The sequence below is a fragment of the Xyrauchen texanus genome, chromosome 33 (genome assembly GCF_025860055.1).
Source record: "Xyrauchen texanus isolate HMW12.3.18 chromosome 33, RBS_HiC_50CHRs, whole genome shotgun sequence".
NCBI lineage: Eukaryota > Metazoa > Chordata > Actinopteri > Cypriniformes > Catostomidae > Xyrauchen > Xyrauchen texanus.
The window spans coordinates 37,597,831-37,624,449 of NC_068308.1; the positions used below are offsets into that span (position 1 = coordinate 37,597,831).

The 26,619-nt window shown below is 38.5% G+C and overlaps 1 protein-coding gene across 2 annotated transcripts in view; it reads right to left on the reverse strand.

The window, feature by feature from the left end:
• LOC127626751 (dedicator of cytokinesis protein 1-like) overlaps positions 1–7,837 on the reverse strand; it is a 329,863-nt gene extending 322,026 nt beyond the window's left edge. For both annotated transcript variants that reach the window (XM_052102764.1, XM_052102763.1), the window contains exon 1: positions 7,669–7,837. In XM_052102764.1, coding sequence (XP_051958724.1) covers positions 7,669–7,717 — 49 coding nt within the window. In that variant the 5' untranslated portion in view covers positions 7,718–7,837. The remainder of the gene's footprint in view (positions 1–7,668) is intronic.
• Positions 7,838–26,619: the final 18,782 nt, after the last annotated feature.

Below are 26,619 nucleotides of genomic sequence, written 5' to 3' on the forward strand. Positions count from 1 at the left end.
AGCCACCGAAAAGATAAAAAAAAATAAACCATTAAAAATTACCTAAACATTGAAACCTCCCCTTTAACTATTCCTCAGCAAATGCTCAAAAAAACACAACTGTGCCTTTAAGAGAGGACTGACTGTCGCCGTTGAGTTGACCTGTGGGTGACTGAGGCGTCTCACAAATATTTTAAGCATTTCTGTGGAATGCCAGAATATTTACAGGATACAGGAAGTTCAGCTCAGCCTTTCGCCTGCAGGCAACCAGCTCAACTTCAGAGAGGACCTTCCAGAGAGCAACTAAAAGAACCTCATGCCAAAAAAACATGCCAATTGGAAGAGCTCACTTGGCCCCTTTTCCAAGATGCATTTCGGAACCAAAGCATTTTCTAATTCTCTGCAGCATAGGTTTATTTTCACACTTTTAACCAGAAATGTTTGACATCATCATCATCTAAATTAAATCCACTGATAGCACATCACAAAAATGCTTGGCATGTACAAAAGAGCTCAAGTGCAACCTAAAATCGAGGAAATAAACTAGAGTTAAACTACCCTGAATCATGTATCAGGTTACTAAGATGCCTAACCAAACAAATACAAGGTAACAGTCACAGAACTGATCCAACAACTAAAATTATGATAACATCAGGTTGGTCACCTGAATCTCAACATGGGCTGGTCAATATACTGAATTTTTCTATTATATAATTGCAATGATTTTGCTTGCCATATACAATTAAGCAACATTGTGAATATCACGATGATTAAGCTTTTTATTTGGACATTCAGTTTGCTAAAAACTGTTGTTAGACTAGTTTAGCATTTAACAAACATGCTTTATTATTTGGGCATGAACACATTTGTATACATGTAAACATTTTTCTGCAGCGTTCTGTAAGAAAACTTGATGAATGCAACAAATGATGGCCTGTATGAATGCAATAAACTACACACACAAAAGCCTATTAATGGTGCTTCGGAAACTTTTACAGGACGACGGCGAGTAAGCAGCACACCTCTCTCAGAGAACACTTCCTCAAATACCACACGACTTACTCATGCAGAGGTGCGCTGTATACTTAGAAAGAGGACATGAAAATATGAACCCATAAACCTCAAGCTATTACAGTCAAAATCATAAACAGAAAGTCAACATGGCATTTGCAACCCATTTTACTACCGTTATATGATGCATTTTGAAAATGTAACAGGAATTTCAGAGATAAAAATAGGGATTTCCTGATACCATTTTTTATGAGACCGAGAACAGATGCATTTGTTTTGGCACTCGCTGATATTAAGTCAGATATGGTTTTATAAAAAAAAAACAAATTCTGAACTGCATATTTTACCATCAACAAATCAAATGGTGTTTAAATAAATTAATTCAAACTTGAATCTACTTTTTAGTTTTTATTATGGCTGATCGCTGACATCTTCAAACAGAGCGCTCGATGCACAATAATAATGGAATAAAGTGCACTGAATAATTGTGCACAATAAAACCAGGACAATGTATTATTATAAGTATATGGGGTAAATTTTGAACAACCCTAAACCCTTCAAGGGATTTGTGATTTTAATGCAAATGAAAGAAAATTAAGAATTACACTGAAAGAAATAAGAAAAAAATCAAGTCCATTTCTGTCATTTTATTTCGCCATAACGCGTCTCTAGCAAAGGTTAAAGATATAAAGTGAACACCCACAACCAAAAAGTCACATTATATTCACTCTCCAGGTTAGTTGATTCAAGATTAAATGGATTGACTTTGAAAATCACACATTTGATCACAGGCTGTTAGTTCAAATATGACTTCAGTGATCTTCCCAATAGACACTGATCCAGACATTTAAAACACACCCAAACACCGTAGGAGATGCTTGGACACTTTTCAGATGACTTCTGAACACTTTCAGAGAACACTCTCAAAACACTCAATTTCTAATTTCCCCAACACATCCGTGTAGTTGAACTGGAAGAACAGAGCGATTCTGGTTCTGATTCTGGTTCCAGTTCCTAAACAACTGACTAGCTGATAAGGTAGCCTGACAGTTTATCCAGATATTTTAAATTCTGATACTTTTGCAGAGGTATTTTAATTAGTGCTCTAATTTAGGCTGTGTTTTAGTTGTTAGACAGCATGGCTAAACCCTTGGGGTCAAGTGAACCCAAAACCAGCCTAAATATACAGGGCTTCCTGAAGACAGATTAGTCGACTATTCATTCAGACAACTCACCGAATAGTTGATTATGAAAATATTTTGTTTTGCACAGGCCTATCAGGGAGGCAGCACATATAATGGGGCTTTTGCACTGCACAGGACAACTTGACTCAACTCAAATCTGCTCGCTTGTTTGGGGTTTTCCACTGTGGATAGTATCTGATACTTTTCTTAGTACCACCTCGGTCGATGTTCCAAGTGAGCCGATACTAAATGTGACATCAAAATCCTGCAGATCACTGATTGGTCAGGGAGAATCGTCACTACCAGAGTCACTGGATTTCCGACACGCAACATCAACCCGCTAGTTTTAAAATTAGCAACAGGGATAAGAGTATAATTTGTTCCTGCGACTTCCGAACTGTGAAAAAAGAAATGGCTGTTCGCAAAACCACACTGTGGTCAATCAACGAGTTGCAGAATATCCACTCGCTAGCGATGAGCGAAAAAAAAAAGTCTCTCAGGAAGGGTCTCAGCTGTTGGCCGCACACGGCTACCACCGGACCTACCAACAGTGTAGGGAACATTCAAGTGACTACAGAACCATCAAGGAAAAGTGGAAGTGGTTCGACCAAATGGACGCTATCCAAACCGGCGAGCAATGGGAGGGAGAGTGGACTGGACTGGTGTTGATCCACGATGGAGGATGGTACGTTTTGTTACGTTAACTCTATACTCTGCTTGAAAGCTTCACTTTATTTAGTTGACCAGCTACTGGAAGCTTCTAAAACAACCAGGCCAATTTAACTGTTACACTTGTGTAAAATCACCAACAACTGCTTTATGCAGCACAGTGAGCTAGTAGCAAACAGCTAATGATCGTGTTATTGTTTTGGTCTGTTTGTGTCGTGTTTAAGATGATGTCATGGCAGTATAGGCGGCGTGACTATGACGATTATCCTACAATCCCACCCACGTAGAGGTGGCACTAAACTGCAATGGAAATGCTAACTCAGAAAAGTAATCCGAGCAGAGTTGAGGTGAGTCAAGCCGTAACATGCAGTGGAAAATTGCCATAAACATGTTACAGTAGACAAAAGTAGATGTAGACCGATATATCAGTTTTACCGATTAATTGTGCCGATAGTTGCTTTTTGGAACTATCAGTTATTGGCAATAATTTGTCATTCGTTGCAGATAGTTTTTTCATCTTTTGGTCATTTCAAAATAAGAGTCCTCAGTGTGATTTGGACTTGATTATCCTTCAAACTCCCATGTTATGCACCAAATCTTAATTTGTTCTGGTTATTATTGGGAATTTGGTTGAACAAAACATTTTTACAAATACACTTTTTCCTTCGCTGTTTACGTTCACTTTAGACATCACTCTCTATGTTTACATGAATACCGTGCCAAGATGGGCATTTTGGAGGAATTTTTACATGTATTTGACCATTCAGGTGCGCATTAGCACGAGCATTTTCGGAACACATGCGCATGTTGAGCACATATGCCACTTGTCAGTCAATATAGCTGTTAATTTTTTGTTATTGACATTTTAATCAGTCGTTTTAATCGGCTGGGCAAGTAAAATTCACTTTCACTTGTGTTTTATTGCGAAACGGAATGCGGCAAAATAATCGTTTCATCTCGATTATCTTGTTTTCATAATCGTTGGAAGCTAAAAATGAAAATAAATGTTAATTAATCACCCAGCCCTAATGCCCAGTCTTTCTCTCTCTCTCTCATCACATTAAAGTCTGCAAACTCACCACAAAAAACATAGTACCTCCTGCAGATTAATACTTGTGCAGGAAAAATACAGCCATTCCAGAACCATTAATGGAACTGAACGTCATGAAAACAATTTGGTTCCAGGTTTTGGATCTGGTTCAAAATGAAAATAGTTTTTCTATTTACAACCCTAGCCTCTATCAAGAGCCATAAACCCAGAGTTCTCGAAGGACACCATCTCCATCATCTCCATTATGGGCCATAGTCTGGGCCTGCTGCCAATAAAGTATTACTGATCCAACATTAAATACAACTCAAAGTTCTTCTCCACTCAAGGTCTGTTTAAGATTCTGTTACATCCAGAAAAAAAATTACTCATGAACTCTGGAGAACTGAATTACAAACTGAAGTGTCGTCTCCTCAGTTGTCTTAATTGTCTCACGTGTGTGGACGTTATATTTTGGCTTCATTATACGCAATACATAATTTAAATAAAAACTGACTGGATACTGTTCACAAGACTCTAGACAGTCATTTAAGGGTTAAACTTCTGCCGCACTGAGTCACGTGACACAACAGCATGCCGTCGATTACCGTGAAGCACTCTTACGAATGCAGCACCAACAAAAATGCCTTTGTTAAGAAATCTTTAAGTTTATTTTAATTGAAACCTGTTTGGTTATAAAGAGTAGAGTCTCTCGTTCGTTTGATATGCCGCTTTAAAAAATCAGTTAATTTTTCGTGCATCAGCATGATGGTAAATATGATGTCCACATATTTACATTTATGCATTTGGCAGACACTTTTATACAAAGCGACTTACAGTGCACTTATTACAGGGACAATCCCCCCGGAGCAACCTGGAGTTAAGTGCCTTGCTGAAGGACACAATGGTGGTGGCTGTGGGGATCGAACCAGCGACCTTCTGATTACCATATATGTGCTTTAGACCACTACACCACCTCCACTCACATATGTGGAAATTGCCACTGCATTTCCTTTAAAAGTAGATAAGTTATTTTGAGGTCATTTTGCTTCATTTTAATATACATTTTGTTATATTTTATTTTGTTATCATTGTACAATATGATTCTATCCATTAACATTAGTAAATTCATTACTATATATTCACTGTGTATTTTCAAACTGAGAATAAATGGGCTCATCCAAAAGCTGGAAAACGTTGTTTTTAGAGTCTTTATATGGAGTTAGGATGAAAATAAGGAGCATTTCAAACTGTTCTGAGACCAGTGCAGACAGTCAGCACACTGGAGGTTACGTCATTCACTAAATAGGGAGCAAGTGTGCATCATATAGCTTTCTATGCAGTCAAGTGAACAACAACTGGATACAGAGCAGTATGTCATGACTAATAATGTCATGCCAACACAAAGCTGTCAATAACAGCAGAAGGAATTTAAGGCAACCAGTAATGAACAGCATTCCAACAATTCAGTCTATCATTACAAGAAGGAAGAACTGCCTTGGAAATTACAGTCTGACTTTCCTCAATGGCCCATCCTCATGAGTTTTAGCAGGACACAAAATGTATTCAAGATTCATTAAAAAAACTCTTTAACTAAGTAAGCTTTATTGTGATCATCTAAATATAACAACAGGTCAGACCGGTCTGGCTGATATAAGTCAACAAGACTCATGTTAAATATCGATATAAATCACAACAAAGCAATTGAATATAAGATTTACACAGAACTGCTGTATATACATGAACAGTTATCTGACATTGACACAATAAAAACTAAAAATGTGCACTATTAATTGACACGGCTGTCGGTTTATTTGAAAACCGACACCAAGCGAAAACACCACGTCTGTTAATCAACATCTGTTTTTGGTAGTCGCCGACTGTCTCAAAATTGGCAAATGTTGCCCAATTAATTTGCATAGCAAATGTACAATTTTAGTACAGTCGACACTGACAGTCAGAAAATGACCAAATATTTACCGATCTATTGGTTTGTTATTAGTAGTATTTTTATTAGATTTTTTGATCATCATCCAGATACGGGTCAGGAGCTTCAGTTAATCTTCACGTCAACCAACAGAATGGGGGGTTTATCCCAGTGATTTAGACCGTGGCATGATTGTTGGTACCAGACGGGCTGGTTTGAGTATTTCTGTAACTGCTGATCTCCTGGGACTTTCACGCACAACAGAGTGTAAAGTTTCGAGAGCATAAAAGAATGATGCCAAAACCAAAAACCACAAAAAACAGCAGTTCTGCAGATGGAAACACCTTGATGATGAGAGAGGTCAATGGAGAACTCAGATAACCACTCTGTACAATTGTAGTGAGCAGAATAGCAAAAACATGTTGAACCTTGAGGCGGATGGGCTACAACAGCAGATGACCATGTTGGGCTCCACAACTGTCAGCAAAGAACAAAAAACTGAGGCTGCAGAGGGCCTACCATTTGTCTAACTCCAGATTTCCAGAAATCCAGATTTGTCATGACAGGCAATGTATTTCCAATCGTCTACTGTCCAGTTTTGGTGAGCCTTTGCCCTCTGCAGCCTCAGTTTCCTGTTCTAAGCTGACAGTAGTGGTACCTTGAAGGATCTGCTACTGTAGCCCATCCGCCTCAATGTTCAACGTGTTGTGCATTCAGAAATGTTTTTGGCATAGAACTGTTGTAACATGTGGTTGTTTGGGTGACAGTCACCTTCCTGTCACCTTGGACCAGTCTGACCATTATTCTCTGACCTCTGTCATTAACAAGCCAATTTTGCCCACAGAACTGCCACTCGCTGGATGTTTTTTGCACCATTCAGTGTAAATTCTAGATACTGATGTTCATGAAAATCCCAAGAAGCAGTTACAGAAACAATCAAACCAACCAGCACCAACAATCATGCCAATCATTTTCAACATGGTCTAAATCAATGAGATAAAACTCCTGACCTGTATCTGCATGGTTTTATAAATTACACTGCTGCCACGCAATTGGCTGATTAGATAAATCGTATGAATAAGTAGATGTACAGGTGGGTGAGTATGTATATGTATATATATATATATATAAAACAGTGTGAATATTTCATGCGAGTTTAAATTGTCATTATCAGTTGATATATATATATATATATATATATATATATATATATATATACATATATATATATATATATATATATATATATACACACATACATACATACACACACACACACACACACACAACTGTAGGCAACTCGGTCTACCCTGTTCGTTTTATTGTAAGCTGGGATACACGTTTATGAAGTTCTACATTACCATTATTTTAACTGATAACACTCCATGCCTTAATATGCAGTTCCCACGTCCAAGACAGCACGATAAACTGCTTTGTTTATATTAACGGTGCAGAGAACGAAAGCAGCTGCGGCTGTTGCGAAGCGTATCGGGGATCTTACGCGGGAAAAAAGAACAAACGATGAAAGTTGTTACAAAGAAGCGCTGAAAGTTGATACAAAGTATCAGCGCGTCAGTAACAATGTATTCATGAGTTCCATTGAGGCCCGCCGAGCATGAAACACTGGGAACTAGGCGCGTCTCTGTCAATCTCTACCAAACACACACAAACACACACATCTCCAACAAACAATAGCGCACTGACTATACACATTTACAGTCCCTTAGTGACATCAACATATAAAACCTTCTCAATGCTCTTAAACAGCAGGAATGTAAAATTGGATGTAATCACTGTTTGTCCCAACACTTGTGTAATGGGACTGAAAGCGCTTTGGTTTATAGTTCATGGAAGTTTAGCTTTCTACTCACCAACGCCGTACTTTTCCCTTTTCGTGGGCACCCAGCGGGTCATTCTCATTCATGAAAGTGTTGTGAGAAGCGGCCTGTGAATGTTGTTGTCGGTATTCCCGGTGTATATCCAGAGTTTTTCCACAGAGTTTTTGTTTTGAGTGGGGAGACGCATCTAACTATCCGCCATTTTCGATCATCACTGAACTTCTGAACCGCGAGGGGGAGAATGAGAGAGAAAAAGCTGAAAACTTTCGGTCATGTGGGACAGCAGCGTCACCGGACGGTCCCTATGGATTTTATCCATAAATATTTTCAACTTTATTTTAAGAGTGTATTAACTTAAAGGAATATTCAGGGTATAATATTGATTACCACAAAAAATCATTTTGACTTGCTCCTCATTTTCTTAAAAAAAGAAAAGTACAAATCTGGGTTCCAGTGAGGCACTTACAATGGAAGTGAATGGGGCCAATCAGTAAACATAAAAATACTCACTACTTCAGATGTAGAAACAAAGACATCTAGACTAAGATGATCTTTAGAGTGATACTATTGCGTAACAACCTTTTCTGTGTAAAGTTATATCCAATTTTACAACTTAGTTGCCATGATGATGTAATATAAACCAACCCTAAAGCAATAAAATGACTGTATGGTGATTTAAATAAATTCACAGCTCAAATAACACATGCTTTTTAACAGAAGAATTCATTTAAGTGCTTTTATAAAATGATCAGCTTCAAATTTCTGCCAAAAATTGGCCCCATTCACTTCCTTAGTAAGTGCCTCACTGTAAATTCCATTTTATTTTATTATTTTTTTAAGAAAAGGGGGTGTGAGTCAAAATATGTTTTGGTGGTAATCAACATTATGCCACAAATGCTGTCAATTGAGCTTAAGTTGTATTAGCCCAAACTGGCTGATCTGTTTCATTCATAATATCCCTCTAACCCTGTATTGCACTGTGTTGCCTTGGTAACACACACATTCACTTTACAGGCATATGATGCATGCATGGTAATAAAAGGGATGACTTAGAATAAAACAACAAAAATGCTTTTTCTTGGACAAAATATGACCTGCTGGTCATTTTAGTATCTTTATCCGGCCTGGTGCATGTTTTCTTTGCTGTGGAGAATCGTCTTTTCAAAAGCAATTTTCATAGATTTTTCATCTATTAATATATATATATATATATTTTTTTTTTTTTTTTTTTATTTATTTATTTATTTATTTTTATTTTTTTTTTATTTAGTAAACTTCATTTTAAAGCATTCAGATACATTTTTATCACTTTTATGTTATGAGGAATTGCTTAGATGTGTTTGTTGCATAGAAGCAACAATGTGCGACAGTTATCTTTAGGTAAAAATGGTATTCGAGACAATTCTATAAGATTGTTTCCTAGCAGATGGTGTAAAAGCCTGTTACACTAATATTTCACGTAATAAAACAGTTTAACAGCATTGTTCATTGCTGATTTTTTTTAAACATATCTTGTATTCTGACACACACATAGTCACTCATGTTCATGTCAACTACTTAAATAAATAAAACTCTATCTTTGATTCATTTCTTTTCATTGTCGCACAGTGTTGCCGCCAGGGAACATGCATAAAATTAATATATTAAATTATTATTTTAAGCAATGATTTCATAATGCATGCAAAAGAGGGTTAATTATTTTACTTGCCAAGTATTTCATTCATAAGAGTTGAAATTTAAACCTATTTTCTCTCATTTTCAAAGAGATGTTGGAATTTACATAAATGTATCCACCTCTTTCACCAAAAAAGCCATTAAAATGATATGATGCCATGGTGCCATTATATGATTTTTACTGTTATATGCATGGTCACATTATGCCTGTTATTTTTTACTTTTATTTATTTCTTTGACTATTTTTGTATGCTTGATATTGTATATTTTTCTGCATGTCTTTTTTCTTTGTCTGTATTCATTTCAAGTTATTTTGGGCACTTTTTCACTTTGTATAATCCCCATAATGTTTTAAAATTTATCAAAAACTATATTATTATTATAGTTTACTACTGTAAACTGTATGTTTCTAAGTCTTTTCCAGTTCTGTTGTTAAAGATGTTTTATCCAAATATGGAAAACATAATTAACAGCACTGCATAAAACATTAGCAACCCTCTAATACTCATAATGAGACCATTTTCACTGTCTAAATAGCTGCAGACTGTGGCGACTGACAAAAATTTGATTATAGGCACCAATTAGAATAGATTGCTTTGGGATACTCTCTCGTAGCACACTAACTTCACTTAATCCCTGCTTTTCTAGAAAAACATATTGCTCAGTTTGAGGTTAATTGCTTCTGTGACAATATGATGCTGTGCACACAAAGCATCCCCAGATGTTTGTAATTACAGCTGCTCTGTCTGACAAAACCATCTCTTAGGTTCTTCGGAGAATGCAGAATGAACCTTATGGGTTCCACCTGACGTCTATGAAAATGTAAAACATCTGCTTCTTAATTTCTATGTTGAATAAGTTGTTATATTTTGTAGCCTGCAGCCAACGTGCCAGGAATTGCACCTAGAAAACATTAAACAAAGCTGCTTTGCTGTATTCAGAATGTTGTTTCTCAGTGGTATAAATGTTACATTCTAAAAGTGGCTGGGTGAAAAATAACCCATTTGGAAACACAGCACTGGGTAAATAAATGTAAAAAAACAAATTGTCCCCCTTTTCTCGCAAATTGGAATGTCCAATTCCCAATTTTGCTCTAAGTCCTTGTGGTGGCGTAGTGGCTCGCCACAATCCGGGTGGTGGAGAACGAATCTCAACTGCCTCCGCGTCTGAGACCGGCAACCCTCGCATCTTATCACGTGGCTTGATGGGCGCGTGTGGCACGTGTGGAGGCCTACGCCATCCACCATGGTATCTACGCACAACTCACCACACACCCACCGTGAGTGAACCACGTTATAGCATTCACGAGGAGGTTACACTATGTGACTCTACCCTCCCTTGCAACTGGGCCAATATGGTTGCTAAGGTTAAAAAAGTAACAGTCAGTATCTGGTGTGGCCACCAGTTGCATTAAGTACTGCTGTGCAACTCCTCCTCATGGACGGCACCAGATTTGCAAGTTCTTGCTGTGAGAAGTTACCCCACTCTTCCACCAACGCACTTGCAAGTTCCCAGACATTTCTGAAGGGAATGGCCCTAGCACTCACCCTCCGATCCAACAGGTCGCAGACGTGCACAATGGGATTGTGATCCGGGCTCTTCGCTGGTCATAGCAGAACACTGACATTTCTGTCTTGCAGGAAATCACGCACAGAACGAGCAGTTTGGCTGGTGGCACTGTCATGCTGGAGGGTCATGTCAGGATGAGTCTGCAGGAAGGGTACCACATGAGGGAGGAAGATGTCTTCACTCTAACGCTCAGTGTTGAGATTGCCTGCAATGACAACAAGCTCAGTCTGATGATGCTGTGACACACCGCCCCAGACCATGACGGACCCTCCACCTCCAAATTGAACCTGCTGAAGAGTACAGGCCTCTGTGTTCTTTTGATGATAAACGTGAGTCTGACCATCACCCCTGGTGAGACAAAACTGTGACTCGTCAGTGAAGAGCACTTTTTGCCCATCCTGTCTGGTCCAGTGAAGGTGGGTTTGTGCCCATAGGCGACATTGTTGTCGGTGATGTCTGGTAAGGATGCATGGAGGGATTGTGCATTCCTGGTGTAACTCGGGCAGTTGTTGTTGCCATCCTGTACCTGTGCCGCAGGTGTGATATTGGGATGTACCGGTCCTGTGCAGGTGTTTTTAAACCACTGCGCGGACAACCAGCTGTCCTTCCTGTCTCCCTGTAGCACTGTTTTAGGAATCTCACAGAATGGACATAGCAATTTATTGCCCTGGCCACATTTGCATTCCTCAAGTCTCCATGCAGCATGCCTAAGGCACTATCACGCAGATCAATTGGGACCCTGGGCATCTTTCTTTTGGTGTTTTCCAGAGTCAGTAGAAAGGTCTCTTTAGTGTAAGTTTTTATAACTGTGACCTTAATTGTCTACCGTCTGTAATCTGTTAGTGTCTTAATGACCATTCCACAGGTGCATGTTCATTAATTGTTTAAGCATGGAAAACATTGTTTAAACCCTTTACAATAAAGATCTGTAAAGTTATTTGCATTTTTACAAAATTATGTTTAAAATACAGTGTCCTGTTAAAGAGACGTTTCTTTTTTTTTTTTTATGAGTTTATTAACATTTGAATGTGTTAAGAGTGAACTTGGACAAAATTTCACTTAAGATTTGATAATAGAAATCAAAGAAACAAAAGATTTAATTATATTTATTTGATGACAAAACAGTACATAAAAGGATGTTTCAGGACAGGAGGTAAAAATGAAACAGAGAAGCCAGTTTTTGTTTAATATGTCACATATAATAAAGAAAATTTGCCAAAATGCAGAAAAAAACAGACATAAATCAAAGGGTGAGACTCTAAAACACTCTTAGTGCAAAACATACACACCCACTCTGACACAGCGATTTCTTCTTACATTTCACCAAAATAAATTAATAAATATATAAATCAGTAACAATGCTATACACACACACACACACACACACACACACACACACACACACACACACTTAGAAATGAAGGGGTGAGATGATAACACACTAACAATGCATATCACACACACACACACACACACACACACACACTCACACACCACTCACAGAACCAGGGCATCAATAAGTGGAGCTCTACAGCCATCTTTTGGTCATTGTTGCCAATAAATTTCGTCTGTTGTTTTCCAGCTGATGACAGCAATCTCTCTCACACACACACGCACGCACGCACGCACACACACACACACACACACACACACACACACACACACACACACACACACACACACACACAAATGCAAAATAAATTTTTACTATAGAAAGTTTGAAATTGAAAAATGTTTACACTGATTCTTCTGTTTTATACTCTAATTTAATTTTCTGAATTTTGCAGTTCATTTATTTTTCTTTTTTTAATGTTCATTTTCTTGACATTATTATGCATTTCAATTTTTATGTTTATTCAAAAATGCTTATTCAGTGTCTTCTCTTTGTAACACCATGGTCAGGTTTGATTGCAAGCATAATGACATTAACTGCAAACATTGACACTGCAAATACATTTTTAAAATGTAAACTTTGACAAATAATAGTTTGATAATGTCTAAATATACATCCATCTTGTGATGACATCAAATTAGGCTACTGCCATCTACTTGCTGTTACTTGCTTGGCATGATTTTCAAGTCATGCTATTTACATTTTGTTCACCAGAATGCAGCAATCTGCCTCCAATTTATGTAATTATGTTTTTATTTTAATTAGCTTATTTTTATATGCAAATTAAGGGAAACATTTTAAAATTTACATATAAATAAGAGCACAATTGCATACAATCCCAAAAGAAATGCATTATTTTATTATTCTACTTCAGGGAAGAAGAAATGGTCTAATTATCATCATAAAAAAGGGTTACACGTCTAAGTCAAGTTTTATTTGTATAGCACCTTTCATAACACACATAATTTCAAAGCAGCTGTAGATAAGATCGGGCATTAACAGAAGATAAAACTGTAATATCTATAATATCTTAGAGTCATCATTGTGTAGTTTTATAAAATGTGATTGTGAATTGTGTTTAAATATAAGAAATTAAATAATAATTGTATTTATAACCCCAGTGAGCAGCTGAAGGCGACTGTGGCAAGGAACACAAAACTCCATATGATGTTGGTTAATGGGAGAAACCAGACTCTGTTATGTATGACCTTGTCTTGTTTTACCATTGCCCCTTTGTTTTCCATTTTTGTCCCTTTTGATATTCCATAGTTTTCACTTTTGTCCCTTTTGTAGCTCCACAGTCTTGTTAGCGTTCGTGTTTTCTGTCATTGTTTTCACCTGTCCTCATTAGTTTGCCATTTGCTTCTGTTTGTCATCTCGTTATCTTGTTTTGAGTTCTGTTTGTTCATTGGCCCCTTTGTCCCTTGTTCATGTATTTATACCCCGGTTTTTGGTTCAGTCCTGGTCTATCGTTGAATGTTTGTGAGTGTAGTTAGCCTGGTCTGTGTTCCCTGCCCGAGTTCTCTATTCATGTTTATTTCCCCACTGAGGGTTTTCCTTTGTGTTTTGTTAATAATAAAGAAAGCTGCATTTGGATCCTCAACCTTCGTCTGCCTTCGTTGCCTTACATTCGTGACAGACTCACTGTGGGGGCCAGTTCCCCTCTGACTAACAGCATGAATATAATGCCAATATTACTTATGTATAGTGCAAGTCATGGTTTAAAATTAGTAAATGAAATAAGTGTTTAGGGTCAGTGTTTAATCAAAGATTTTGTATGAACTGTAAGATGAATGACTAATGTTTTTGAAGTCCATCCTGGATTAACTGCAGAAGATCACATAGATGCAATTGTCCTTGTTTTTTGGCAATTACTTGATAGTCCATGTATTCCATTTTAAGAGTGTAGTCCATCATTAGACCAGGCAGAGGTCAGTGAGGTGCATCACAGTTCAACCTGGCCGGTAATTTCAGTGAGGTCTATCATAAATCCAAGGTTCAGGCAGAGGCATATGATGTATCCCATGTCTTATGGTTGGAGTTGGCATCAGTTCATCCTCTGAACTCCATCGTAATAGACTGAAGTGGTGTTTGGCTGGCACCAGCTGCTATTAGTCATCATCACACAGAGACATGTAGCAGTGGAGTCCAACATGAAGCAGGAATGGAGCTGATCCAGCCGGTTCTGGTGACCTCAGGATAGGAGTCCCGAGGTTGAGACAGGGAAACAAATAAAATAATATAAGCATAGATTAGAGATCATGATCACTGTTTCTGGTTCCAGCAGAAATAACAAAAGCAGCCTAATTGTGTGTTGGAGGATAAATCAGGTGTATGTCTGACTAAATAGATGAGTCTTTAGTCTAGACTTAAACTGTGGGAGTGTGTCTGCATCTCGAACAGTGTTAGGGAGACTATCCCATAGGTTAGGAGCCAAATAGGAAAAGGATCTACCTCCTTTTGTGGATTTTGATATTCTAGAAACTATTACACATATAACCCTTTCGGTCAAAAATGACAGCGAATACCAAAGGGAGGTGCCATTTTTCAATACCATAAAAAAAATAAATGAAACAAAAATTCAAGCAATAGTTACAATGGAAGTGAATGGACAAATGTGAAGCTAGTAATATTATAAAAGCAAGCATGCATTCATTCTTCTGTCAAAACTCGTGTATTATTTGAGCTGTAAAGTTGTTCGAATGGTCATTTTTACAGTCGTTTTAGGGTTTATGGTGTTTATACAACATGGCAGTGAAGTTGTAAAGTTGTAATTGTACACAGAAAAGGTTAGCAAGCAATTTTATCACACTAAAAACATTTTGTTTACATCCTGTGGCTATTTTTCTGAAACAGCGAGTACTGTAACATTTATGGATTGTCCCTTTAATTTCCATTGTAAATGCTTCAATGTTACCCAGATATTTATTTAAATTCTTTAGGAAAAACAAAAGTCTCTAATTAATTCTTTTTTTTTAAATAAAGTTGTAATTTGCTGGCATCCAGTGCACTTTAAATGGTATCCAATACCTCTCATTTCTTTGATTACACATTTTCCATTTAATTAGGAAATCCCTCTTTAAATACAGAGAACAACCACGCTAAGACAGGCATAGAGCAAAGCAGCAAAACAAGCACATTAACCACTTAGAATTAAAGAGAAAGTGATCACAAGAGAATGACGACCCGAACAAAACATGAAGTACAAGTACTTTGAGTTTGTTTTTGGTTTGTTTGTGTGAGTCATATAGAATCTTTCATTTCTGTTTTCACCACCATCCTCTGTAGCTCAATCCACGATGTTAGAGATCTGTCATTACCAGAAGATGATCAAAGCACACTGGAACATCAAGGGAACGGGCCAAAAACTTCTCTCATATCAGACTTTCCCCTAAGAGTGCATAAGGAACACTTCCTCACATGCACCCTACTATGATTGACAGAATCTGGCTGCAGAGGGCACTAACAGTCATTTTTGCACCTCAAAGACCTTGGCTGTGTTCGTAATATCATACTGTATCACCATTCTACTCAAACTATTTCTGTAAATTGTGTATAGTAAGCTATGTACATTTTATGTTTGTACAGTACGTTACATTGTAGGATACAGTATCTCACACTATGTGCTCTGTTGTATACTGCACACTCTGTCACATTTAATAGGTCATGTCCCATAAAGGAAATTTGCACAGTATCACGTACTACTAAGGTTGACAACTGTCTCCTATTAGCCGGGACATTCTGTATTTTGGCTAATATAATGAAGTTATATGGGACACCACTTCAGTGGCAAAACACTCAAGGGGGAGGACAGCGTCCCATTTTCAAGCACCCAACATTTTCAGAACGTCCCGTATTGAAGAATTCCAAACAATTAAATGTGCACACTGCACAGTGTCATATACTACTAGAGTTGCCAGCTATCTCGTATTAGCCGGAACGTCACGCATTTTGGACGAAATAACTCTTGTCCCGTAGTTCAGTGGCAAAACGATCGAGGGGGATGGTGCTGTCCAGTATTTACGTGCCCAAAATGCTCAATACTTCCAGTATTGAAGTACTCCAAACATAACAAGTGCACAGTACTGTATACTACATGGTTGCCAACTGTCCCCTACTGTAGGGGATGCCTTTTGTCCCATATTACGGTGGCAAAACAGTCATGGGGGACGGTGCCGACCCATATTTACATGGCCAAAATGCTCAATGTGCATACAGTACTATATAGGCCTACTACTGGTGTTTTAGTAGATGGCGTGTAGATTTAGTGATGGCGTCTCCCTATATTTAAGTTCTCAATATGTCTCATTTTGAAGTTTTCAAAACATAGAATATGCACAGCAGGTCTACTATATACTACTAGGGCTGTCAACTGTCCCTTTTAGCTGGAACGTCCTGTATTTTGGCTGAAATAACGACATCCTGTACAGGATGTCTCTTGTCCGGTATTTCGGTGGCAAACCAAACAAGGAGGGCGGTGCCGTCCCATCTTTAGGCACCCAAAATGGTCAAATTGTCCCATATTCAAATATTCCACAAAGAAAATTGGAACTCTCTGCACAGTGCTTGATGGGTTTTTCAGGATGCCCCATATTTTGGCTGTAATAACGTTGTCTTGTAGCAAAATGCCAAAGGGGGATGGCACTGTCCTGTATTTAACCCAGTATCATATTCCCATAGCGAAACCGTTGGCTACATACTACAGATAAAGTCAAAGTACACTGCAGGGCTGTTATTGTAAATATGAGTTTTGTTCTTATGTAACTTGCCAGGGTAAATAAATGTAAAATAAAAAGAAAATAAAACTGAAAAATGCAGTGAAAAATTATATTTAACAAGACAGCACAATTCAATGTGCAATTTTACAGAATAATATTAAATAAATGGAGGAAATTTGTATGATCTACTCGTATAAAATATATATACATTACTTAAGTATCATGTGTGGCAGGGACAGATTACCGACTGGGCCAATGGGGCCAGTGCCCAGGGGGCCCTTTACTGCTCGGGGGTGCCCCGGACTTTAAGGCTGCGTGATCTAGTTTGGTGACCCCCCCCCACACACTCAACAACTTTTGGGAGGAGGGGGGGCCCTTAGATATAATTGGCCCCAGGGGCTTTGCAAGTCATAATCCGTCCCTGATGTGTGTTACCTTGATGTTTGTTTTGTGATTGTGTGATCTATGGTGATAACATAATTGTATTTTTTTTTAATGGTGAATTACTGGCCATTCCTGACAGCCTTGTTTTACAGTGTAGAAGTGTAGTGTGCTATTCTGAACACAGAGTTTCTCAGACCACAGGGATCACAGGAAGCACAAGAGCGGGTGTAATTACCATAGTGATGTCAGTTAAAAGCAGTAATTAACCTTCTTAAGAAATCCTAATGTCTTAACACCTTTACTACGGCAATTATGTCCCAGTTTGCACAGCAGAGTCTACAGTGTGTTAACAGATATAAATGTGAGAATTCTCAATTAAACAGAAAGTCCAGTTATGTCCTTTTTAATTTGTTACAAGTTACAAAAAACATGATTATAGCAGAATTTTATAATCACAAATTCATCATATGCATTTTACCTGGGATGAACTGTCTATTAATGTCAAACCTCCAAATAACTGTAAAAATGTTTAGCAAAATTTCATTCAAAGTCTCATAAGCAAGAGAAAACTTTATTGCTCAGAGTTTGCTAGTTCATAGACCAGGCCATTGGAAATCTCCACTATGTTTCATTTAAGCAGCATCTTTGTCTCAGACGTTTCTCCTTAAATGTCTTACATTTACATTTATCCAAAGCGACTTACAGTGCACTTATTACATGAGCAATCCCCCCAGAGCAACCTTCCCCCCAGAGCTCAAGGGCCCAACAGTGGCATCTTGGTGGTGCTGGAGCTTGAACCCCCAACCTTCTGGTCAGTAACCCTGAGCCTTAACCACTGAGCCACCACTGCCCCATAGATATAACTAGAAATAAAAATGGACACAGAAGTGTCAATTGTTGACATAAAGACTGTAACTAAATATTTAACATTTGAATTTTGCTTAATTTCTAATCAAAATAGTGGATGGGGGTGTGTCAGTTACTGCCCTGGTTGATATACAGAAGTAGTAAAGAGCTAACAAATAAATTTATAGATCATGGCTTAGATAATTTGCTCTTGTACGAATCTAAAGAGAAATGAGTTCATTTAGAATTCTTTGATTTTGGTATGTCAGCAAATCTGAGCACGTCTTAAGACTTTGTTTAGATCTATTATGAACTCTATAGAGAGTTAGAGGGTTATCTGCAGAAGTCTTCATTTGCTCTCTCTATTCAATCACATTGCTGTCTAGAAGAAACAACTGATTTATTAAAAAGCTCATTTGAGATTTATCTGTCCTACGGGTCAAAAGATTATATGTAACTCTGTAGAGGATTATGAAGCAACCAAACAGACAGGCTGTTTACTGAGACATGTATACTGTACATTGAGAGAGTGCATTCACTCTGCAGAGATGTGTTTACTTTCATCGGCCTTCGTGGTCTTCAGAGATCATGTGGGTGGCACTGACACAAACATGAACAACTTCATAAGTCTCTGAAGCATCTAACCACCCAAAAGCCTCAGAGATCACATGCCCTGCTCCAAACCATGGGACACAACAACACTGTGATTTGAACGTCATGGTTTAAAACTTGATCTGAGTTCCTTTTTAGAAAAAGGACTGTGATGAAGGCGGCGTGGCCAATCGAGAGAGAGAGATGCACAAAGTGTGTGTGTATGCAATAGATGGCTGAAAAGCATTATTTTTGTGTGTTACACCACAAAGTGTATAGAAAAAAAGAATTATGCGGACTGTTACCCAGCTCCCGCTTCTTCCTTCCCAAGAAAGCCAGAGATCTATCTAAGTGGCGTAATTAGGAGGAAGTGAAAGCTGTCATGGTGTCCTCTCTGCTGGCCGAATCATTCAGGACCCTCACCAGCATCCACCAAGCCCAACAACAGTCTCTTTCTGAGCTGCATCTGGAAAAGGAGCAGCAGTTCCAGACTCTCTTCCAGGCTCAAACAGAGGACTGGCAGGTGCTACGGAGCTTGGTACACCAGGATTGGTCTTCATGCTGAGGAAGATGGGACCTCAAGACGACCCGGTGGCATTCCTTGAGCTTTTTGAGAGCAGGAGGTAGGAGCATATGTTCTGGGCAATGGATGTCGCTATAATGTGCAGCCGCTATTCACAGCGCATCATCTCCAGTGTATTCTGTGCTGTTTGTCGTCATCAGCTTCATCCACTGGCAGAGTTCAATGGAGTTTTGAATGCTCCTTATTTCCAAGGATGAATAGACATACAGAAAGAATTATGCATTTATTAAAGATTGGCATCAGGTTAGATCATTTTCTCATGTACTTGTTCTTAGTTAAAATGTCCCGATACCTAACATCATACAACTGAGTAGAGAAGCTGTTGTGCAGGTGTCTGAACAGAGTTTATTGAGTGCACACAGAGACGCGGGAACCAAGCAGACTCTTCCAGAACGTCCACTGTAGCACTGGGTAGTTTAATCAATCGGTTCGTTCTGATATTTCGTTGAAACAAGAAACATTATTCATGGTCCTCCCAATGCCATTTGAGTGAGGAAAAACTGTAGGAGAGAGCGCTTACAACACTTGCACATCTATGCCTGATGCACACACTCAGCTTGCACCTGCACGTCTACAAAATAAAATTGAGCACAATAATTTTGATCATATTAAATTCGTATTTGTAACGCAAGTAACAAACTGAATAGACATCAAAAAGATAAAAATGTGGATAAATGAGTATAATATTTTGTACATGATCACTGTTTCATTATAAGAGTACTTTTCCGTGGGAAAACTAGTGGGCTAGTAGTGGTGGTGGTGGTAGTGGGCTAAAGCACATAACTGGTAATCGGAAGGTTGCTGGTTCGATCTCCACAGCCACCACCATTGTGTCCTTGAGCAAGGCACTTAACTCCAGGTTGCTCCGGGGGGATTGGCCCTGTAATAAGTGCTTTGGATAAATGTCCATCCATCCATCCATCTTCAACCGCTTATCCGAAGTCGGGTCGCGGGGGCAGCTGCTCCAGCAGGGGGCCCCAAACTTCCCTATCCCGAGCCACATTAACCAGCTCTGACTGGGCGACCCCGAGGCGTTCCCAGGCCAGTGTGGAGATGTAATCTCTCCACCTAAGCCTGGGTCTTCCCCGAGGCCTCCTCCCAGCTGGACGTGCCTGAAACACCTCCCTAGGGAGGCGGCCAGGGGGCATCCTTACCAGATGCCCAAACCACCTCAACTGACTCCTTTCAACGCAAAGGAGCAGCGGCTCTACTCCGAGCTCCTCACGGATGACTGAGCTCCTCACCCTATCTCTAAGGGAGAAGCCCGCCACCCTTCTGAGGAAGCCCATTTCGGCCGCTTGTACTCGCGACCTAGTTCTTTCGGTCATGACCCAACCTTCATGACCATAGGTGAGGGTAGGAACGAAAATTGACCGGTAGATCGAGAGCTTTGCCTTTCGGCTCAGCTCTCTTTTCGTGACAACGGTGCGATAGAGCGAGTGCAATACCGCCCCTGCTGCCCCGATTCTCCGGCCAACCTCCCGCTCCATTGTCCCCTCACTCGTGAACAAGACCCCGAGGTACTTGAACTCCTTCACTTTGGATAAATGTGTCTGCCAAAAAAATTGCATAAATGTGAAAATAGCCAAATCTGATTCACAAACTAATAATTATCTTTAGTCGGTTCTTTTCGGTCAGTCATTCAAACGGTTCACGGTTCAGTCAGAATCATTGGTACAGTTCACTGCACGGCTCGCACGGAATTTTTCGTGAAACAGAAACAGGATTATTTACATCCAAGATAACAAACAGAGCACTTAATGAAGTGGATATTTTCCTACCATCATTTGAAACCAAGCCTGCAAATGAATCCTATCATTTGTCAGCTATAAAGAAGGTCTTTGTAAAGTTCAATGCCTGTGAATGACTCTATTCTGCAGGCAAAGACATTTTTCGACCAAAAGAGTGTCAACACAATACACTAAATTGCTTAAAATTGCTTGAAAGTTATCATTTATTATGTTTTGCAATGTAACGTAATTATCTACTTTCATATGAGATACAGATTCAAATATAATTTCGTTTATTTCTGATATTTTTGTCACGGCTAATAGAAGTTCTGGATGGTTGGTATCTTAAGCATTTAGTAGTTATTTTGGCTGGGGAGTAAAACGCAATTTCAATCCCTGTTTGAAAGCTTCAGGATTTGATGCAGAATGAAAAATGCAACATAGGATAACAAGCTGACCACAAGGTGCTGATTCAATCTGTCTTCAGGCCTTAAACCTATGACATGACCACTACAAATTCAGATGGGAAATTATCAGGGGTGAAATACTTTTAGAAAAAAATATTTTCCTCCTCATATGGCTTATTCCTTATGCATGAATTTAAATTCATCAAATTTGCCTTGTATCAGTGGCAACAACACACAAAAGCAGTCTGACAATGATTTGATAAAACATTTTAAAACTGCTTTGATGTAGAGAGTACCACAGTACTTTTACCATAGTTTATTTGACATGGTACTATTGTAATAGTGTGGTATTACCATGTTTTTGGACATGTTTCATGCTAAAATCAAGATATTATTTGAAGCACTGTGGACTTCTTTATAAATACCAATAGTGTGGTTGAGACTTTTCTGCATATGTCTTTGTAGACAGTTCACTATACATTAAAGGGGTCATGACATGAGAAACCAATTTTGCCTTGATCTTTTGGTATATAAGAGGTCTTTGTATCATTAAAACGTCCTGCAAGTTTAATATTTTAAGATGTCCTCCCCATTCTAAACGAATCATTTATTTAATCAAGCTCAAAATACAGCTCGTTCTGGATTCATGGTTAGAAGTGACGTGTCGGTTAGAAGTGACGTAACAGCGTTTGCATATGACCGCCTCCAGCACAAGATAACTACGCTATAAGCGCAAGACAGCTACGCTCATTTCAGTATCGCCGTGCGCCTCACAAGTGTTCAGTCGATGGACAGCGAGCTCTGACAGAGACTACTTGTGCACAGGAAAATTACGATGCCACACAGATGTGCTGTTCCTGGCTGTGGTCAAACAAAACCTCTGAATAAGCTGCCGAAAGATCCAGACGTCAGGGAAAAATGGATGCAGTTTATTTTTTGCGGACGTTCCAGTCACGGCAGTGTTAACTTAAGCGTTTGTTCTGTACATTTTAAGGATGACTGTTTTGAGAACAAATCTCAATATGATGCTGGCTTTGCCAGAAAACTGTTGCTCAAAGATAAGTCCGTGCCGACTATTCTGGGAACAACGACGACGCAAACTGTAAGTAATCTATTTTAAACTTTAAACTACTTTTTAAAGCGCAATTTCATTCATTATGAATAATCACAGTGATTTTACTTAGTTTACTTGCATATTGTTCTGGCTGGGGGCGTCAATAATTGATACATAGGCACTGACGTTAGCCAATCATAACAGTGGGCGTTAACACTGAAGTCTTAAATGGAAAACGCCCCCAAAACAGACTGTTTGAATCAGAGGATGAGAAACAGGGTGGGAAAAGGTCATAAATCACTAGATTTTAAAAGTTTCTCTTAAAAAAAAATATATTAATACTATAATTGCACCTAAGGGAACATAATAATACAATAAAAAAAACCATGTCATGACCCCTTTAAGGTAAGCTCAGTCGACAGCATTTGTGGCATTTGAAAAAATATATATATATATTTAGACTCGAGGTTACAGTGAGACACACAATGGAAGTGAATGAGGCCAATTTTTGAGGGTTTAAATTCAGAAATGTGAATCTTTTAAATTGATAAAAGCACTTACATTCATTCTTCTGTTAAAAGTCATGTATTACGACTTTGTGTCAGGAGTGGTGGTGGTGTAGTGGGCTAAAGCACATAACTGTTAATCAGAAGGATGCTGGTTTGATCCCCACAGCCACCACCATTGTGTTCTTGAGCAAGGCACTTAACTCCAGGTTGCTCCGGGGGATTGTCCCTGTAATAAGTGCACTGTAAGTCACTTTTGGAAGTTGTAAAATTAAAACGTACAGGTAACTTTACAGAAAAGGTTCGAGTTAAGGTGCAAATTGTGGCCATACGTTTGAAACAGTGAGTACTTTGTTACGTATGGCCCAATTCGCTTCCTTTGTAAGTGCCTCATAGTAAACAAGATTGTTTTGCCTTTTTCTTTTTATAGAATATAATTTTTGTGGTTATCAATATTATGCCACAAATGCTGTTTTTGAGCTTAACTTAATATTCCTTTAAATGCGTCTCAAATGCATAAAATAATATCTAAGCCAAAAGTTGAAAAAGGGGGAATATGCTGGCTGTAAACACACACACACACACACACACACACACACACACACACACACACACACACACACACACACACACACACCTATCATTATGAGGACTTTCCATAGCCAAAATGATTTTTATACTGTACAAACTATAGATTCTGTCCCCTAAACCTAACACAACCCCTAAACCTAACCCTCACAGAAAACCTTCTGCATTTTTACATTTTCAATAAAACATTGTTTAATATGTTTTTTAAGCTATTAATTATGGGGACACTAAAAATGTCTTCACAAACCACATGTATAGCATAATACCCTTGTAATTACCAGTTTGTAACCTAAAAAAATGTCCTCGTAAACCATATAAACATGCCCACACACACACACACAATAGAAGTTGTTCTGTAAGTCGTTTGTTCATTCAGACTATCGTACACATTTATAATCATGGTTGAGTGGAGACGGCACAAGTGGCCCCTCCTGAAATCTTAATGAATATTCAACACTTGTTGAATATTCATTTTGGTCTCTCACTTTGTTGGGATATGCTTGTATATGTATTTTCTGAGAGGATGTGATGTTCTGAACACTCTGAAAATCAATTAGGATGTCAGTGAAGTGTCTGTGACACATACAAATTATTATTTATTTTTTTCAACTAAGTGTACCTGCTGCCAACAACACTTAGTGAGATTTAATCTTACAACAAGAAAAAAACTATTTACTGATGGAATTAAAAAAAATAAACTTATTTTAAGATTTGGGATGCACCGATGTATCGGTCATCAGTATTTATCAGCCAGATATTGACCAAATTAAAAGCGCTGGCGTCGGTCATATGCATGAAAATGCTGATATAACAAAGTCAAGTGAAGTGGCAGTCTTAAAATGTTGGCTGGTCAAGTTCCAACAGATCTAATCAATGTTCAATGCAAATATTTTTTTTTTTTTTAAGCATAATTCCTAAACAGTGATCTGATGAAGAAATAGGGTGATTAAGTAGCACAATATTGGTATCGTTATCTGCCTATAGTATCGGTATTGGCCAAAAAATGTAATATCGGTGCATCCCCATTCAAGATATATTCACTGAAAACAAGCCAGGTTATTTCACACAGTTTTGCTTCTCAGGTGCATTTATATATTTCTAAGGATTTTTATAAGGGTATTTTTACTGGAAAACAAAAACAACTAATATACTTGAGGAAATAATTTTTTTGCTGTGCACCTTGTCTGATTTTACAGAACTGCAAAATCAAAGAGAACTGACTTATCTTAATTCCTCATTCTAATGCCAAATTTTGCATTATTAAAACAAATAGGCTTTCTTTTTATAGTGCAAAGGTGTCTTTAGATTCATATCTTTGTCTTCTACAGAACTTTCTTTAGTTATGTATGTAGGATGTGAAACCCAATGGCTGGACTGTGGTGTAGCTGGAAAAAGTAGCATGAGTCTCTTTCGCAGGTCCTCATCAGTGAGGAGGCCTGGAGAGCAGGGTAATTACGAAGGCCCAGTGGCGCAGGTGAGTGAGTCCCCTCGCGCAGCTCGTCCACAGAGCTGTATCGAAGGTGGCAGGATGGACAAATGGCTTCAAACGCTGGAGGGACTCCAATCACGCCCATTTCAGAAGCAAATACCTCCATATGTAGATAGGACAGTATCAATTCCAGCTCTCCAGAAGGAGATGATAGGAGATAGCCCCCTTTTTGTTGATCTTTCCTCTCTCGGAAGTAGGACATGTCAGAGAGGAGCGATATGGCACACATTAAACTTGGTCTGAGTGCAGAGAAAGCTAAATTCTGCTCTCTCGCTCCAGTTCGCTTTGGGTGGCTGCCCATAAAAAAGCATGCGATACTGACGGACATCTCTAATAACCTATGCCACCATGACAACAGATGCCAGGTAAGAAAGAAGGGGAAGTTATGTCACAGTAGGACGTTGTATTAGCTACTGATTGGTGGTGGCGTAGTGGTCTAAAGCACATAACTGTTAATCAGAAGGTCGCTGGTTTGAGCCCCACGACCACCACCATTGTGTCCTTGAGCAAGGCACTTAACTCCAGGTTGCTCCGGGGGGATTGTCCCTGTGATAATATGCACTGTAAGTCACTTTGAATAAAAGCGTCTGCCAAATGCATAAATGTAAATGATTGGCTATTTTTGTAATTAGCAATTGGCAATTACGTGCTACTATATCAAGTTCCATATCAAAACTTCCCTTGCTGAAATGTTTTATTCTGTTCATACTAGAGGAAAGACAAGCATAAATGAGGATGAAAGTCAAAATATGAAATGACATGGCTCAATATTTACAGAGTAATCCATTATTTGTAGAGGGGGGTCAAAATGATCATGATTTTGGAGCAAAACTACAGGGCGAAAAACAACATTAGAAAGGTGAAAGCATCGTTATTTATAATTATATTTACACAGAGATACTGCTGGAATGTCTATTAATAAAACCATTTGACTTCAGCACCCCTTGTTGCATTATATGCCAATGGTCTGAGCCCAAAAATGGTGCCTAAAAACGCTTTGTTTGTGTTGTTTTTCCAAAGTTGGAGAACCTATAACTCCATATGTATTAAAGATATCTTAATATCCTTTTAGATTCTGATTCAGAGTATATTTTCCTTCGTGTATCTTAATTTTTAAAGCTCTATATGGTCGAATCCCAGAGATATGGGGCTCTCAGTGTGGCTCCATGTGTAGATTTAATGGTAAAACAATTAGTTGGTTGAAAAACAAAATGTGGGTCACATGGTGTGAACAATTTTTTCATGTCCAATATAACAAAGGTCTGAAGTACATTTAATGTTGAAACTAGAAATGTACCTTTTTTATTTATTTAAATAAAAACAATGTCAAAATCTCGATTTCTGAGAGTCCAAAAATTCACAGAATGAAATTAGGATTGGGTGGTTTTAGAGATTGTCCCTTGATCGTGGCTTATCTTGGAGATAAAATGACGTATTGGAGAGGAACATTTT